General features: G+C 44.7%; 1 protein-coding gene and 3 long non-coding RNA genes across 6 annotated transcripts; 3 read left to right on the forward strand and 1 right to left on the reverse strand.

Annotated features, from left to right (window-relative positions):
* Positions 1-4,336: 4,336 nt before the first annotated feature.
* Positions 4,337-5,550, forward strand: LOC120720448 (von Willebrand factor A domain-containing protein 5A-like). The gene is made up of 3 exons (XM_040010139.1): positions 4,337-4,661; positions 5,182-5,305; positions 5,412-5,550. The coding sequence occupies exons 1-3, from the start codon at positions 4,353-4,355 to the stop codon at positions 5,489-5,491; spliced, it is 513 nt and encodes a 170-aa protein (XP_039866073.1). The 5' UTR covers positions 4,337-4,352; the 3' UTR covers positions 5,492-5,550.
* Positions 5,551-8,717: 3,167 nt separating this feature from the next.
* On the reverse strand, positions 8,718-9,678 carry LOC120720536. 3 transcript variants are annotated; one of them, XR_005692976.1, is made up of 4 exons: positions 9,537-9,678; positions 9,346-9,451; positions 8,973-9,212; positions 8,718-8,870 (listed from the first exon to the last, which is right to left on the reverse strand). It is a non-coding gene; the product is annotated as an uncharacterized LOC120720536 (long non-coding RNA). The 3 variants fall into 3 exon arrangements; XR_005692977.1 differs by having other exon boundaries at positions 8,718-9,178; XR_005692975.1 differs by having other exon boundaries at positions 8,718-9,212.
* A 1,769-nt stretch (positions 9,679-11,447) lies between these two features.
* Positions 11,448-11,983, forward strand: LOC120720529. The gene is made up of 2 exons (XR_005692970.1): positions 11,448-11,661; positions 11,876-11,983. It is a non-coding gene; the product is annotated as an uncharacterized LOC120720529 (long non-coding RNA).
* Positions 11,984-15,744: 3,761 nt separating this feature from the next.
* Positions 15,745-16,364, forward strand: LOC120720499. Its single transcript, XR_005692961.1, has 4 exons — positions 15,745-15,818; positions 15,929-15,989; positions 16,090-16,170; positions 16,254-16,364. It is a non-coding gene; the product is annotated as an uncharacterized LOC120720499 (long non-coding RNA).
* Positions 16,365-16,674: the final 310 nt, after the last annotated feature.

The raw sequence follows: 16,674 nt of genomic DNA on the forward strand, positions 1-16,674 counted from the left end.
CAAAACGCAGCACTTATTCAGGTGTGAGGGTGATTTATTGATAATATCAAACACAAAGTGGAGATGGCAAACAGAACTAAGGACGAACTAAACTGGGATAAACTACACAGAGGAGTGGCAAACCTGAACATGAAGGGAGAACAGCAGGGAGAGCACGCAGAGGATTACACCAGGTGTGAACACAGACGACGCGACGAGGAGCAGAGGAAAACACACACTATAAGTACACAGAGAGACACTGGGAAATCACACACAGGTGGGAGACACAGCTGGACCTGGTTAACCTGACGAGACAGGGGAACACTGACACCAGGGACCAATAGAGGGAGCACAAACCCAAAACCCAGTATCTAAAATCCCAAAACACAAACCATCCCAAAACAGCCATGAATAATAATGAAAGTAATAACAATAAAGAACACAAACACAAAGTCACCGAGTCATGGTCGCAGGACCATGACAGTACCCCCCCTCAAGGGCTGGCCCCTGACAGCCACAGAAACACACCACCAGACCCGGGCGGGCGGCAGGGGGCCCAGGACGGAGGGACCGGGCCACGACCAAAACGAAGGCCCCAGAGTCCCAAACAAATGTTCACAAAAAAAAAACTCACAGGGGAGCAGAGTCCAAAACACAGTTCAGGCGGCCGGCCAGGGGCCCGACAACACAGGAGGCCAGGATGGGACAGTTCAGGAGGCCGGCCACGAAGAAGGCCGTGGAGGCGCACAAAAGGTTCAGGAGGCCGGCCGTGCGGAAGGCAACGGCGGCCACTCAGGCGAAGAGGGTCCGGGGGCCGGCCGTGCGGAAGGCAACGGCGGCCACTCAGGCGAAGAGGGTCCGGGGGCCGGCCGTGCGGAAGGCAACGGCGGCCGCTCAGGTAATGGCGGTCCGGGGGCCGGCCGTGCGGAAGGCAACGGCGGCCGCTCAGGCGAAGAGGGTCCGGGGGCCGGCCGTGCGGAAGGCAACGGCGGCCGCTCAGGCGATGGCGGTCCGGGGGCCGGCCGTGCGGAAGGCAACGGCGGCCAGTCAGGCGACGGCGCCCGGCCAGTAGCCTAGCCAGCGGTCTAGAAAACGGTCGTTTAGGTCCAGACCCAAACGAGGCTGGGCCAGGCGAGGCTGAAGGCACGGAAGCCGGGGCCGCAGCGGGCGAAGATGCTGAAGACGCTGCTGCAGGCGATGGTGCGGATGCTGAAGACGCTGCTGCAGGCGATGGTGCGGATGCTGCAGGCGATGGTGCGGATGCTGAAGACTCTGCTGCAGGCGAAGATGCAGACACGAAGGCTGGACCAGACGAAGATGCAGACACGAAGGCTGGACCAGACGAAGATGCAGACACGAAGGCTGGACCAGACGATGCAGACACGAAGGCTGGACCAGGCGATGCTGAAGCAGAAGCCGGGCCGGGCGAGGACGAAGCTGTAGCTGAAGCTGGGCCAGGCGAAGCTGACGCTGTAGCTGAAGCTGGGCCAGGTGAGGATGAAGCTGGACCAGAATCAGGCGAGGTTGAAGCCAAGGATGAAGCCGGACCAGGCGTGGATGAAACCGGGCCAGGCGTGGATGAAACCGGGCCAGGCGTGGATGAAACCGTAGCTGAAGCTGGGCCAGGTGAGGATGAAGCTGGACCAGAATCAGGCGAGGCTGAAGCCAAGGATGAAGCCGGACCAGGCGAGGATGAAACCGGGCCAGGCGATGAGGAAACCGGGCCAGGCGATGAGGAAACCGGGCCAGGCGATGAGGAAACCGGGCCAGGCGATGATGAAGCTGTAGCCGAAGCTGGGCCAGGCGAAGCTGACGCTGAAGCTGGGCCAGGTGAGGATGAAGCTGGACCAGAATCAGGCGAGGCTGAAGCCGAGGATGAAGCCGGACCAGGCGTGGATGAAACCGGGCCAGGCGTGGATGAAACCGGGCCAGGCGATGATGAAGCCGGGCCAGGCGATGATGAAGCTGTAGCTGAAGCCGGGCCGGGCGAGGATGAAGCCGGGCCGGGCGAGGATGAAGCCGGGCCGGGCGAGGATGCGCCCTCAGGCTGAGGTGTGGCCGTAGCAGGCGGTAGCACTGCCGGTGGTGGTACTGCAGGAGGCGGCGCTGCAGCCACAGGTGGAGAAGCAGCCACAGGTGGAGAAGCAGCCACAGGAGGCCGGACGGGCTCCTCGGGCCCCCCAGCCGACGTGGCAGCCGGTGTGGCAAGAGGCCGGACGGGCTCCTCGGGCCCCCCAGCAGGCGAAGCAGGAGGCTGGACGGGCTCCTCGGGCCCCCCAGCAGGCGAAGCAGGAGGCTGGATGGGCTCCTCGGGCCCCCCAGCAAAAACAGCCGCAGAACCAGCGGGCTCCGGGGCCCCCGGCGCACACAAAACAAAACCAGGAGGCACGTGGGCCTCCGGCACACACGAAACAAAACTAGGAGGCACGTGGGCCTCTGGCACACGTGAAACAAAACTAGGAGGCACGTCGGCCTCTGGCACACATGAAACAAAACTAGGAGGCACGTGGGCCTCTGGCACGTATGAAACAAAACCAGTAGGCACGTGGGCCTCTGGCGCACGTACGGAGGGCTGCAGCTGCGCAGAGCACTGACCCTGCTCAGGCAGTGACAGCCCGGTGCAGTTCACAGCTGGCATCTTGGCCTCCAGGGGTCCAGAGTAAGCTGAGGGCAGTAACCCAGCCTCTGGGGAAGCCCCGGAGTGAGCAACAGTCTCTAATGTTGCCAGCGTTTGAGGAACAGGTCCGTTGAAAAGCAGTTCATCTCCCTGCTTAGAAACAGCAGTGGAAAAACAGTGTGCATGTTGTGACTCAGCCATTAACTGAACTATGGGTTGTAGCGGTGCTAGCGGTGGTGGTGGCTGAGTGGCTAACTGGAGCGGTGGCAGAACAGGTAATTGTGTCCGTAAGGAGGCTAACGGTTGAGCCGCAGACCCAAAAGCTTGTGGCTGGACACAGAACTGAGCTGGAGAATGGCGATACAGTCCTGGCTCGGAGGGAGCGGCAGAGACAGAGTCTGTCGGTTTTCCAGAGGGTTTGTACACGCCCACTTGCGAAGGATCTGTTACCACGAAGGTAGGCAAGCGATCCATACAGTCTCCCATCCCGCTCTGAATAGCCCCAGAAAACAAAGTCCCGGAAACTGGGGAAAGCAATGCTGACTCACCGCATCGGGCTGCTCGAAAGTGAATGCAGACGGGGGGTGTAGTCCGAGGTCCAAAAGAAGAAACTCCTGCTCCCACGAACAGAGCGAGCCCAGAAGCCATGGGAGACCGGTCACCAGACGCTGTAGCCGCCTCTCTATAGCGCGCTGGGACGTGCCACCCGGGTTTTCCAGCCACAGGTTGATGAGCTCCTGTGTGGCATCGATTAGATTCTCCCGTAGCTCCTTGGACGGGTTAAGCGCTGCTGGGTCCATTTCGTGGTCGCGTCGTACTGTCACGGTCCGGGGCAGCGGCCGTGTGGAGAGTGGAAGGAGGACCCAAAACGCAGCACTTATTCAGGTGTGAGGGTGATTTATTGATAATATCAAACACAAAGTGGAGATGGCAAACAGAACTAAGGACGAACTAAACTGGGATAAACTACACAGAGGAGTGGCAAACCTGAACATGAAGGGAGAACAGCAGGGAGAGCACGCAGAGGATTACACCAGGTGTGAACACAGACGACGCGACGAGGAGCAGAGGAAAACACACACTATAAGTACACAGAGAGACACTGGGAAATCACACACAGGTGGGAGACACAGCTGGACCTGGTTAACCTGACGAGACAGGGGAACACTGACACCAGGGACCAATAGAGGGAGCACAAACCCAAAACCCAGTATCTAAAATCCCAAAACACAAACCATCCCAAAACAGCCATGAATAATAATGAAAGTAATAACAATAAAGAACACAAACACAAAGTCACCGAGTCATGGTCGCAGGACCATGACACAAATAAAGAACCTTGAACCTTGGGACATCTGATTTTAGGACAATCACTAGCTTTTCCAAAGGACACTGACAACCAGACATTAGATGCCACAGCCCTGGCCCACGGTATCCACCTCCCCCTCCCCCCCATGCATGCGGTGGGCCTTCTGTAGAAAGAGAGCAGCTTAATGAAGGTGACAAGGTGAAAATAGGATGATTGATGTGCCGGTGTTGTGAGGGCATGTATAACACCACATACCAAAGTGTTGAATATAAGGAGGCTTTGAAGAATCTACAATAATTGTGTGTTGTTTGTACATGAATCACAATGTGTTACTTCAGAGGTGTGATGTTTTCAGGGTTTTTTTTTTCTGCGCTGCAATAATGAGTCATCAGCTATTTCACTACAAAGATGATGTGATTAATGTGTTTGATGTGGAGCTCTTATGTAATGATTACATTTTTAAGATGTAATTTTCAAGTGAAAAACATAATATTTATCTGTTGCATAGTTTACAGTGCGGTGTTTTATGCACTGAGTTATCATGTAGAGTTCTGTTTGTCATCTAGCACCATAATCAGGTTTTGTTTTTATTGCATCTTAGATTTTCCAGCTGCTGTGCCTGAGCAGCCACCCAGAGACCCTTTGCTGCAGTTAGTCTCCCTGCAGGAGGCGTCTGGCTGCTGGCTGCTTGATCCAGCTCTGGCTGCTGCACTGGGACAGACCAACGAGGAGGTGGAAAAGTCAAAGCCTGAAAAGGTGCACTGCTGTCAATTTAAATATTAACACAAAATGATGATGTGAGATAAAACAGATTTGATTCTATAATTTGAACAAAAACACATGATATAATTAAAAACACACCATAAAACAAATAAAATGAAGTCAAACTAAACGTAGGCCTGCCTCAGCCTGAGAATAAACATCTGCATATCAGAAGCTAAAACACTGGTGGTAATCACACTCCTAACCTCCCACTGAGCTGCACCAGCGTCTGATATTATCCAGAAACCACACGACAGCAGAAATTATTTTCCTCATCAGTTGTTGTAAAAACATGTCAGCACATTATTTTAGAGCATTTATGACATCACAGTTTGGGATTTCATCAGGAAGAGCATCCAGTGTAATAATCTGCCAAATCAAATATGCAGAGCTGCCCACCTTGGTGACCCCGTGTGACAAAGAAGTACACAAAATTATGTAATATTACTGGTTGTAGAAAGTAAAATGTGTGTTCTGTCTGTTTTATTTGATTGATTTTGATTTGGGGAATTAGACCAGCAGTGAAGTGTGGGCCACCATTCTGGCTCTGATCTGGCTTCATGGTTTCAAGATGGATGCAAAGGACGAGTGGGAGCTTCTGGCTATGAAGGCTGCCTCGTGGCTCTGTGCTCACAATGGTACTAGCAATGATTGTAACAGATAAAATAACAGCTTTAAAAAACTGTTTCATTCTACAGCTTTCCTCCCACAATCATTATTTTAATATCTGTGTTGTGTTTTTAGCACCTTGTGTGTCAGAGTGTGTGGATGCTGGAAATGTCCTGCTGGGTTGCAGCGTGAAGAAAGAAGCTCTGGGACTCTGAGAGTTTTCTTAAAGTAGCTTCATCTTCAGAGTGAACAGAAGCAGGTCTGCGTACTCCACACTGCCTTTGATACAGAGCTGTTTTATATCATCAACCCCTTTTTATCCATAAAACACTTTCATTCTGCTAATTGACACTGATTGATCCTTGACAGGGCTCTAGACTAACTTTTTGCCATGGGCGTACCGGTACGCCTAACTTTAAAAAGTTAGGCGTACCGGCACAAAAGTTAGGCGCACACAAATTTTATAATAATTTATATAATATAATGTGTTTTTCTGGATACACTGTGCTTTTTCAGCATTCAAAGATTGATGACACCGTGTCAGAGCACTGGCTATGAATTTCAGAAGGATCAGGCCTTAACTTAACAGAAAAGTTATCAATAGTTATTTTCTTATTACAGCTACATCCACTTCTGTCGTGCCTAGGCTGCTCACTAGGGCTGGGTATCATCACTGATTTCTATAATCCCTTCGATTCCAGTTCTCAAAGTCCCGATTCGATTCAACTTAGCCTCAGACAGTCAGAAATATTATAATTCTGATCATTTATCAGTACTGACTTCATCAGAATTGTGAACATCACAGCAGATGCCTTTGTGTGAAAGTAACTGAGAATAAAACACAGAAAAACATGAAGGAGATTTTCCTGGTCTGGCTTTTTATAGCAGATAACCTTAAAAATATTCTACAATGTTCTGCATATAAAGTTTAAATTTCTTCAGTATTGAACAACAGAAAAAATAGGCTTTCTTGTCCGAGGTCATTTAAGTGAAAAAAAGAAAAAGATAGCAGCCGACAGCGCTGTAAACAACAGTAGACTGGTGGGTAATAAGCGAATGAATAATAGAGAAAACAGAGATTGGAGACGGGAAACTGTTCTTGAAGTACAGAGAGAGATAGAGAGAGAGCTAGCTGTGCATGAAGTGTGATTTTAATAGTCGTGGAAGCAAAACAGCAAAATTCATGACGACATTGATCAAATGTGAAGCGCAGTTTGCTGCTTCTTTTGCTGCTGGCTCGGTGAATTTTGGTTGAAAGAGACAAAACCTGCAGCTCAGAATCAGCGCAAAAAGACGTAATCACAGACCGGACGCATCAGAATCGCTGAGCTCCGACAGCGTGTCCGTCTAAGGCCGTCGGGTGAGAAAGCCGAGAAAGACAAAGCTGATTCTGATGCGTCGGGTCCGCTCTGTGTTTACGTCTTTGTGGGGAATCCGTGTACCTGCTCTCATTTGCTGTTTGGTTGTTGTTGAAATGGTTTTGTGAGGTTTAATCTGAGAATCTGGCGTTTCTGGCAAAACACAGTTATATTTAAAAGTCATTCAGGATTTAATGAATTGATATCGCTTTATTCAAGCTACTCACCTCCCACTTCCACCTGCACTTTCATCTGGACCACGGCGAATCAGAGAGGTCCCGCCCCTTACTATCTGTGATTGGTTTAGTCCACGATAGGGGCAAAATTTGTGTCTGTTGTTGACCACAGGGAAGGTTGCAGATTTTTTTTTTTTTTTTTGCTACCCGAACAGTTGGTCGCACAGGTGCAACCAAATATTTTTTTTTAGTCGCACCACTGAAAAATTTGGTCGTATTTGCGACCAAATTGGTCGCACTCTAGAGCCCTGCTTGAACGTCTTAAGACAGCACATAGTCTTCATTCATGTTTGCTTATTCATGACTGTAGTTAGAGTTACATCTGAATTTTCAAAAACTGCCTGTTTTGTAATGACTTTTCAAATAATAATTAGCATAAAAAGTTATGAAATCTATGTTTGGTTTTTTATTTCTTTGTTGTAACAATTTTGGAAATAAATTGTATATTGGCGTAAAAGTATCAATATATTTGAGGTTTGAGCAGCAAAGTTGAGTACCAGGGTTTTGCTCCTGAATAACTTCCCAAGTCTTCTCTGCCAATGCCAAATAGCTTTCTGGGTGCTGCGCTGCACTGTCAGAGCACACCTCCTTATCTAAGGTTTTCTGTGTTTCTTATTCTCTTTAAAAGTTCTGCTGAGGGCCTCCTATACTCGAAGTCTAAGAGCCAACTCTGTTCTTTGGCTCGACTTTCTTCCATAATCTTTTCACTTTTGTGAGAAATAAAACACAATTTAACCCTTTGACTGCCTCACCAAGAAAAATACAATGAAAAAATTATTTGTTCATATTTTCTATTCCTTTAGGTCAATAATGATCACAATCAAAAAAAAATTATACACACCTTTTAGTTTTTTTTAAATAAATCTCAGAAAATCGGTTTGGTTTCGATGTTTAAATTATTTTTCCACAAGAACAAACAGAAGCATCGATGTGAGCATCGGTCCAAACAAAAACAATACAAAGATATTATTAGTAGCTAACATATTGCACTTTGGGCTACTGACTAGATAGCCACTAATTACACGAGGAAATACAAGAATTACTCTGAATGCAATTTGATTTATTGAATTTGTTTATTGAAAATGACTTGAAGAAAGACGAGAATATTTGTTGTCATTTAAAGTTTTCTTTATTTTGTGCCAAATTGGTGCCAAATCAATAAATGAGCAGTAGAAGCTACCGTTCACAGATGGAAAATGTAAAACACTCACTTGCCACTCTATTAAGAACATGTTGCTTTTTGGTCAATGTGACGGACCAAAAAGCAACAAAGTTATTGTACCCAATTGATCCCTATGAGCGACCGTGGAGAGGAAAAACTCCCTTTTAACAGGAAGAAACCTCTGGCAGAACCAGGCTCAGGGAGGGCGGCCATCTGCCTCGACCGGTTGGTGGATAGGTGAGTGTTTTTTGTGCATATTAAATATTTAATTACTGTGAATGTTATATTAAATATTTAAATGACATATATACTTACCTGAAGCAGACGTGATGTGGGAAATTTCTGAAAATACCACACAGAAATGAGCAGCCTTCAAAGTGGTTTATTAATTTGAAGACTGCTCATGTGTGCTGTGTGGCTTACCCGTGTCTGTTATTTCTGAAATACGTCTCTGAGCCTTCTTTCCACCTCCCAGCGGGATTTATCCGAGACGCTTTCTTCCCACATCTTTCTGAATTTCCTCTGTTTGACCAGGTCTTTTTAGGATGGCCTTTCCTTGAGCTCTGCAGAGAGAAGCATTTTTAATCAACACTTTAGTTTCTAAGTAAATGCAGAGAATTTATCAAAAGAAAGTCAAAATAGAAATATCAGCCTATAATTGTTAAAAGTCCACACTGACCTGACTTCAGAGGAAGCATCCTGACACAGTTCACTGACAGCCAACAGGAAGCATTTGGTGAAAATCTGTCCTGCAGACAGAACTTTCTCCGCTTCCATGAATATTGTGATTATACGGAGCCCCAGTGCGGCACCAGCTCTCACGAGAACGCTCTTATGTCTGAGGAAGGAAACACAGACAAATCCACTCAGTGTGTTTGATTTTCACCTGATCTGATTGTGATGCTGGGGTCACAGATACTCTTCACAGGTGTGAACTTACTTCAAACCCATAGTCACCAGGCTGTTTAGAAAGCGACTCGGGCTGCAACCGTGAACCAGAGCGGTCAGAGCTTCCTTGGCATGCTGCTGAATGAGCATATTGGCATTTGCCCTTGCAAACACCTGGAGTAAACTCTCACAGGTCCATTCAGCTTCTTTGTCCATCCTCTCTCTGAGGTGTACACAAATATATTACGGTGTCCAGTGCTGCACAGGACACACAAGAGGGATTGTTTTTAATCTAAAGAATCAGAGGAAATTTCAGCAGTTAGAAATCAAACTTGTTACAAAGATGCATGAGACAGGGCACGCTTGCAAACATGGACAGAAGAGGGTGGCATAAAGACAGATGTAGAGAAAAACAGCTGGTATACCTCTTGTGTCACCCCCAAGCAAACTGTACGGAGGTTTAACTCCAACTCCTCTTGGTGATGCCGCGCCAGGGTGCGGATGTATCGCAACCCCTCTATCTTTTTCTTCCTGTAGGAACATCAAATAGTTTTAAAACTCACATCCTCACATTAAATTGAAAATAATTAATGATAACAATAGAAAATCATTTTACCAGTCGCCCTGACTCAGCAGGCTGAGGCTCAGCCGGAGAGTCTCTGAAGGATCAGAGACTGGCTGAAGCTCCTCCCCTAACTTTTCGTCAATTGACAGGAGGTACCCCACGATAAGCCTTTTAAAGTCCACCTCTGGAGGGTGTCTAACAACCCTTCGAGGTTTCCTTTGTTCTGGAGCTGGAGTTTGAGGAGGAGCTGGAGTTCGAGCAGGGGCTGGAGCTCCAGGAGGAGCTGGAGCTCGGGAAGGAATAAGCCTCCGACGAGCTGCAATAGTTTGGGGCAGAGAGGCATCCACATTTTTTTTAATTGTTTGCTCCAATGCCTCAAACATATGTTGGGCTGTCACCAGCCTCACAACACCAGCAACTTCTTTGTCTGCACAGATTAGATCATGAAATATTTATTACTCACATTTCTGTTTGTTTGCAGCTGAAAATGAACAAGACTAAAGTGCACTTTAAAGGGGAGAGCAAACCATGTATGTCTATAAGTGTTTTTATTTAATTACATTTTTCAAGTTTTCAATTCAACATAATCAGTCTTAATTAACCATTTACCAAAATTTGTATTCAAATAAAACCAAATCACAGCCTGGATAAAAAGTGAAGCTGAAATGTCAAACTTTTGACCTCTATAGATATTTTACCATGGCAACACCTTAACATTAAATGTGTTTTAGCAATGTGTAAACTCTGGTTGGAGGGTTTATCTCTCACACAACAGCTGATTAAAAGTCTGAAGAGTTTAAATGTCTGACATTCTGACTCATCATTACGTCGATTTAAGAACTGACCTGTTTCTCTGTAGCTTTTTAACCTCATTGGAATCTGACTTCTCCTGTGAGGACGAGAAGATGATGTGGTATGTGACTTTTGTTGCCATGATGCCAGGTCTCTCTTGGAAATGAGATTTTTAATCTCAATGAGATTTTTTTTTACCTGGATAAATAAAGGATTAATAAAAAAAGAGTGTCCGTCTTTCTCTCCATCTTCAAGCTGGCCAAACGTCATGACTTTATATCAGTAAATGGTTTTAACTAATTAAGAAAATGTTATGTGGAGTTTCCCTTATTTTTTCCAAAGGTTAGATCATAAAGAGGTTTATAATTACTTAACACTCACTAACTCTCGCTGACATAAAATCTTATATCACTTTAAAGGTTTGTTAAAAAAAGAGAGGCAAAAATGATGTTTTCCTCATTATACTGATATTTGTCATTATACCATTCATAGATCATAAAAGTCAAGAGCATATTTACAAAAACAAACATATTCCTTTTCTGTCACTTTTTATGGTTTTAAACTAAAATAGCTGTAAAATAGTTTTTGGTTGTCCAGTGATGTTTCTTCTGTCTCCTCTCCTCGTCCAATCCATAAAGTAGAGTCCAACTGCTCCCTGGACCCTCTGCAGTACCTCAACACTGATCAAACCCAGGCCACGGTAGGTAGAGTGCTGATGTGTCTGCTGTGTGTGGTTGTTACTTATTACTGAGAACTAAATATGAATGTGTTTGTGGTGTGCAGGTCAAGCTGGCTGCAGGACACAAGTTTGACAGAGATGTTGAACTGCTGATTTATTACAAAGACGCCCACGAGCCCACTGCTGTGATGGAGGCAGGACAGGCCTCTGCTGAGCCGGGTGAGTGAAAAATAAGTGAAGTCATTAGTTTGCAAATAAAAATTCAACCTGGAATTTAATTGTGTTGGAATTATTAGAAACTGTAAACTTGACATTTTTCTGTCCTTTACATGTCTCTGATGTGTTCAATGGCTTCATGTGGAGAGTTTGTGTTGGTAGTGAATCACTCTGAAAATATGAGTAATACTCGCACCAGCAGTGCCAGAGTATTCATAAAGTGGTGTTAGAGTTACAAAATATTCCTCAAATCTTCCTCAAATCGTTCCTCTCACACAGTGGCCTCACCATCTTTTCCCTCTTCCCTTCAGGACAGTCCTCTGCTCCTGTTGAAGAGTTTACCAATGGGCTGCTATTCAAACATTTTACAGTTTGGGGTCTCGTTGTGAACACATCTTCCCATCAGTTGTATTCATGTGATCTCAGTGACTTAAAGTGATATCACTGTAAAACACCATGTTGCCTTTGGATGATTCTGCAAAACTCCAGGTTATGTTTGATTTACTTGCTAAAACAGATTACTGAAAGCATACTTGTATACCTGCCAAAGAGTTGAGCTTTTGCTTGTGTAGATGAAAAAACTCTCCTCTCTTGCTGTTTGTCTTTACTGATGGAGAGGTGGGGAGCACCAAAGAAGTGATTGAGAATTCAGGTTCTCTGCGTACCAAACCTGTGTGTCTTAAAAACAGCTGTTGTATTGCAGGTGTTTCTCTTTTGGGATTGGGGAAGGGGCCAGCTCTGCTCTCATCAATGGGATGGCCAAGGAAGGAGGAGGTCACGCTCAGTTCATCACAGGGACTGACAGGATGCACCAAAAGTAAGACAATGAGTCATAACAATTATCATGAAAAGGCAAGATGATATTATTATTTGAACAGAAGACATAAATTCCAAAAACATAAATGTATATTTTTTCAGGGTTTTTCATTATTTTTCAGGTGATGCAGTCGCTGCAGTTTGCTCTGCAGCTGACTGTGGTCGACATCTCAGTCATATTGGATTTACCAAAGGAAGTGTCTGTCACTGTCCTCTCTCCACTAATCACAACACTTTTCCAGGGTCAGAGGTCACTGATTTATGCCCAGCTCACTAGGACAGGTAGGAGCAGCCTCTCATGTTGTTGGCAAACTAGATCAATCTGCTGGGAACATCTGATTTGAGGACAATCACTTGCTTTCACAAAGGACACTGACAAACCAGACATTAGATGCCACAGCCCTGGCCCACAGTGTCCCCCCCCCCCATGCATGCGGTGGGCCTTCTGTAGAAAGAGAGCAGCTTAATGAAGGTGACAAGGTGAAAATAGGGTGATTGATGTTCCGGTGTTGTGAGCCGCATGTTAACCACCACATACCAAGTGATTGAATATAAGGAGGCTTTGAAGACTCTACAATACTTGTGTGTTGTTTTGTACATGATCACAATGTGTACTTCAGAGGTGTGATGTTTTCAGGTTTTTTTTTTTTCTGCGCTGCAGAAAAATTGTTAAAACTACTGTGAACTTGGTGGATCTGTCCAGATCTTTGACTGGAAACTATTTCTTGAATGAGTGGTTCAAAAATGTGTAAGTGAAAGCTGCCATATTTCAGGTCCCAAAGTCAAACGAACACTGAGGGATCACTGAGAGCTAAAAATGGTCTAACTTCTTTCATCTTTAATAAAATGATCAGCGTTGCTGCTTTACCGGGTTTAACAATTAAGTTTACACATCCAGGCATCCATGAAAAACAGAGTTTATTCAATTTAACTGAGTTAGAGGTTAGCAGGAAGTTAGCTCGCTAGTTTCCACCTAAACATGATCATCATAAGCAGTGTTACCAATTCATACACTGGTTTATCATCTAGACTTTTGTCTCATGCAGCACCATGATCAGGTCCAGTTTTTATTTCATCTTTGATTTTCAGCTGCTGTGCCTGAGCAGCCTCCCAGAGACCCTTTGTTGCAGTTAGTCTTCCTCAGAAGCCATCTGGCTGCTTGATCCAGCTCTGGCTGCTGCACCGGGGAAAGAGCAGTGAGGAGGTGGATTGATAAATGAAATTCATAACAAAAATTCATAATGGACTTTTTCCATTTAGAATAATAAAAATCAGCTTTCTTTTTAATTGCTTATTAACTGACAGGCAGATAACCAGCTTTTAAAAACATATTCATAAACACTTTGCAGTAACAAAATTTGCACAGAGGTTATAGACGAATAAAAAAGTATCACGTGTTTTCTAGTTGTGTTTATAACTCTGTTATTGTACATATTCTGTGTTATACATCATAATCATTCCAGTCTCTCTCTCTTTTTTTTTTTTTTACTGTTTTAATCTTTATAAAACTCTTATTTATTTATTTATTTTTGTGATTCTGCTGCCCTATTGGTCTGGTCTCTCTTGAAAATCTGAGAATGTGATATTCATAATAAAGGATTTAAAGTTTACTGCCAAAAAATTATTAAACTTCATAAACAGAAATGTGCTAACTGGCTTGAAATAGATTGAAACTGTTATGAGATTGCTTCAGGGAGCAGACATGACACCGTCGTTTAGGTTTCGCCATCACTTGTATTATGCGCACAACACCACCCTCCTCTGGCTTCCACGTGAACTGCACCTGTAAACATCAACTGTTTACAAATGTCATGACACAAACAAACGTTTCAATACCGTAAATCACTTTTTGGACTGCGATCACTTTTTGGCACAACATCGGCTCTGATAACATTTAAAGCGCATTGAAAAACTATTCTTTAATGCTAAAAATCCATTATCAATTGTAATTTATTTATTAATTTAAATTTCAGATATCGATCTTCATTTTTGTAAACTGGTGAATTAATGTTTTTTTAAAGAATTAAAACGACAAAGTTTGGCAACATATTTTTATAAAGGATGAATAAAACAGTAAAATAAAATGAGAAATATATTTTTGAAAAAGCTATGATAATTAGACGAACTTTATTTTAAATAAATAAAATTGATTTTCGGTGGCACTGGGAGTCATGGTGATGATGACGTGTTTGAGTGCAGGTATAAAAGCAGGAGGCAAACTTGGAATTCGGGTTTCACGTTTGAGCGCAAACAGGAGCTTTTTCCCACTAGTGCTGTGAAAACTCGGATTTTTCAAACTACAGCCAACGTTTGAAAATCTTCAAGAAGGATTTGCAAAATGACTTCTACAAACTTCAGTCGCGAGATGCACCTGCTCTCCCTTTTCATTGAGGAGGTGATAGATCAACGCTATGGTGAGTACAGCAGGCTAATATGTCAGAGTGCTAGCAAACAAATACAACTTAGATTTTTGTCTTTTATTGTTTGGAAGTAGGACTTCATGAGTGTTAACATTTAGGGAGATGTTTCATACTTGAGTAACATCAATTTTAACATGTGCCAGTACACTATAAAGATGGCGCCATGTTTTTTTTTAAATCGCTGGAAAAAAAAACAATTGAATGCACGCGCCCTGGAAACGACGTAAGGCATTGGAGGACGCTGACGTCAGCGCGCGGCCGTTTTTGCATGTAGAGGGTTTGAGTTGACATGTTTGGGCTGCTGGCGCTGAGTTATACGTGAAAGGTTCTATAGATTGTGAATTTTATAAAGCTGGAGAATGGAGTTTTAAAAGTTCAGCAGAGTCGCTGGATGAGTTTGATGATTGCAAAACAGTGTGGTGCCTGCAATAAGGAGGTGGGAGGTTTCTCAGCCTAAATGTAGCTGCTTTATTCTCAAAAATATGATGCTAACTAATATGAAGATATTACTCCTTAATGTGAATGCGTATTAAACCTCAGTGAAAGTCCAGCAGCCTTACACCGCATGAAAACTTTTACCAAAAAATGTGAATGCTTCATAAAACAATGAGTTCTGCTGGGAGCTTCTTACTGTTTGTGTTGTGGAAGAGCTTATGATGATGTAAAGCCATGTCTGGACAATTTAAATTCAGGCTGTAGTTGTGTGATCACATGATTAACGTACACGCATGCTTTGCTTTCTCGTAGCTGAGCTGGTGAGTCCCCAAATTCACTCCTCAGATGGTCGTCAATTAACTTGAGGAAACCGTGAACTGAGCACATCCAACGTGGAACTCCATGTCCCACCTGGTCCTCACTCTTTACCATAACCTGGTGACGGGGTCCAAGGACTTTCCTTACATACTTTTAAAGGATTGTTCCAGCCGGGACCAGGTGACGACACCATTTGTCCATGTGAGGCAGAAGCCAGAGAGAGAACACCACTCCTTCTCCTCCTACGGACTCACCAGCTGGCATGATGCTGCCCGCCTGCGGGCTCCAGCTCTCATCCACGCTTCCTGACTCCAGTTCTTCCAGAGAAAGCGGATCTTGCTGTGCTGAAGGCAGATCGGAGAACTGTGTCGGCAACCTTGACCTGTCGACGGCCTCCTCGTCACCAGAGTCATCTCCACTGTATTACCGAACAGAGGACACTGAGATGACGAACCGCTGGAGAATAACAGACTACAGCGCGGACGGCAGAGTTCTCACTTCGGTGCTCTGCCGTTTTCTAAATATGTCGGCAAAGCGTGCTAAGAGGAAGGCTCCGGAGGAAGAGCAGCAGCATCCGGAGCCCGACTCCAGCAAGGAGCGCTTGAGATTATAATATACAGTGAAGCATGTCGAACGTCAGCAAGCCTGAACAAAGTGGTAAGTAGTAAATAGTGCTTAAGGTGTTTCTAAAATAATGTCCTAAAATATTTGAAAATCGTCGAGGTTTTAACTTTTATTCTTTCTTTTCTGCCTCTTGTTTCTAAAAGTCAGGAAAATGAGTCACGCTGCGAAGAAACACCACACAGAAGATTTTCCCTCAGTAAAATGGTAAATTATTCATCTTGTTATGACGTTTGCTCACAATAACCAGGAGTGTTCCTGTGTTTCTGAAGTGATTCACTCTCATTTGGTGTTATTTGATCCAAAGACAACTGAGGGTCTTCAGAGCAGCGTGAACGGCCGTCACCTGAGAGCAAGACAGTCCTGGCGCCTTTGTGGTTCCCTCCAGGTACTCCAGCTTCATCCCACAGTCCAGAGAGATGCAGTTAGGTTGAATGTGAGTGTGAATAGTTGTCTGTTTCTCTGTGTTAGACTGACCTGTCCAGGTTGTACTCCTGCCTCTGGCCCCATAACAGCTGGGATGGCTCCAATCTTGAATTGGATAAGCTGAAGAAATGGATGGAAGGATGATCCAAAGAGAAACATCAAAGGCCCTCTCACAAAAAAAAGATAAGAACTCATTTTACACATTGTTGAAACATCCTGAAAGTTATTTGTTCTGTTTAGAAACTTGTTGAACTGTCATTAGAGTTTGTTTCGACTTGTTGTTCATTTCTTATTCGGTTCAGCTGTGTTTCTATGTGTCCTTAGTTCCCATAATCAGCCTCCTGTGTGTAAATATTGTGTCAGTCTCCCTTTGTCCCTTGTCAGAGTGTTATCTCCGTCCCCTCGTGTTTCCTTGCCTCATAGTTCTAAACCTATATATGGCGGGAAAACTATCGGAAACCGACTA

Source organism: Simochromis diagramma, unplaced genomic scaffold (genome assembly GCF_900408965.1).
Source record: "Simochromis diagramma unplaced genomic scaffold, fSimDia1.1 OVJJ01000408.1, whole genome shotgun sequence".
NCBI classification, from domain to species: Eukaryota; Metazoa; Chordata; class Actinopteri; order Cichliformes; family Cichlidae; genus Simochromis; species Simochromis diagramma.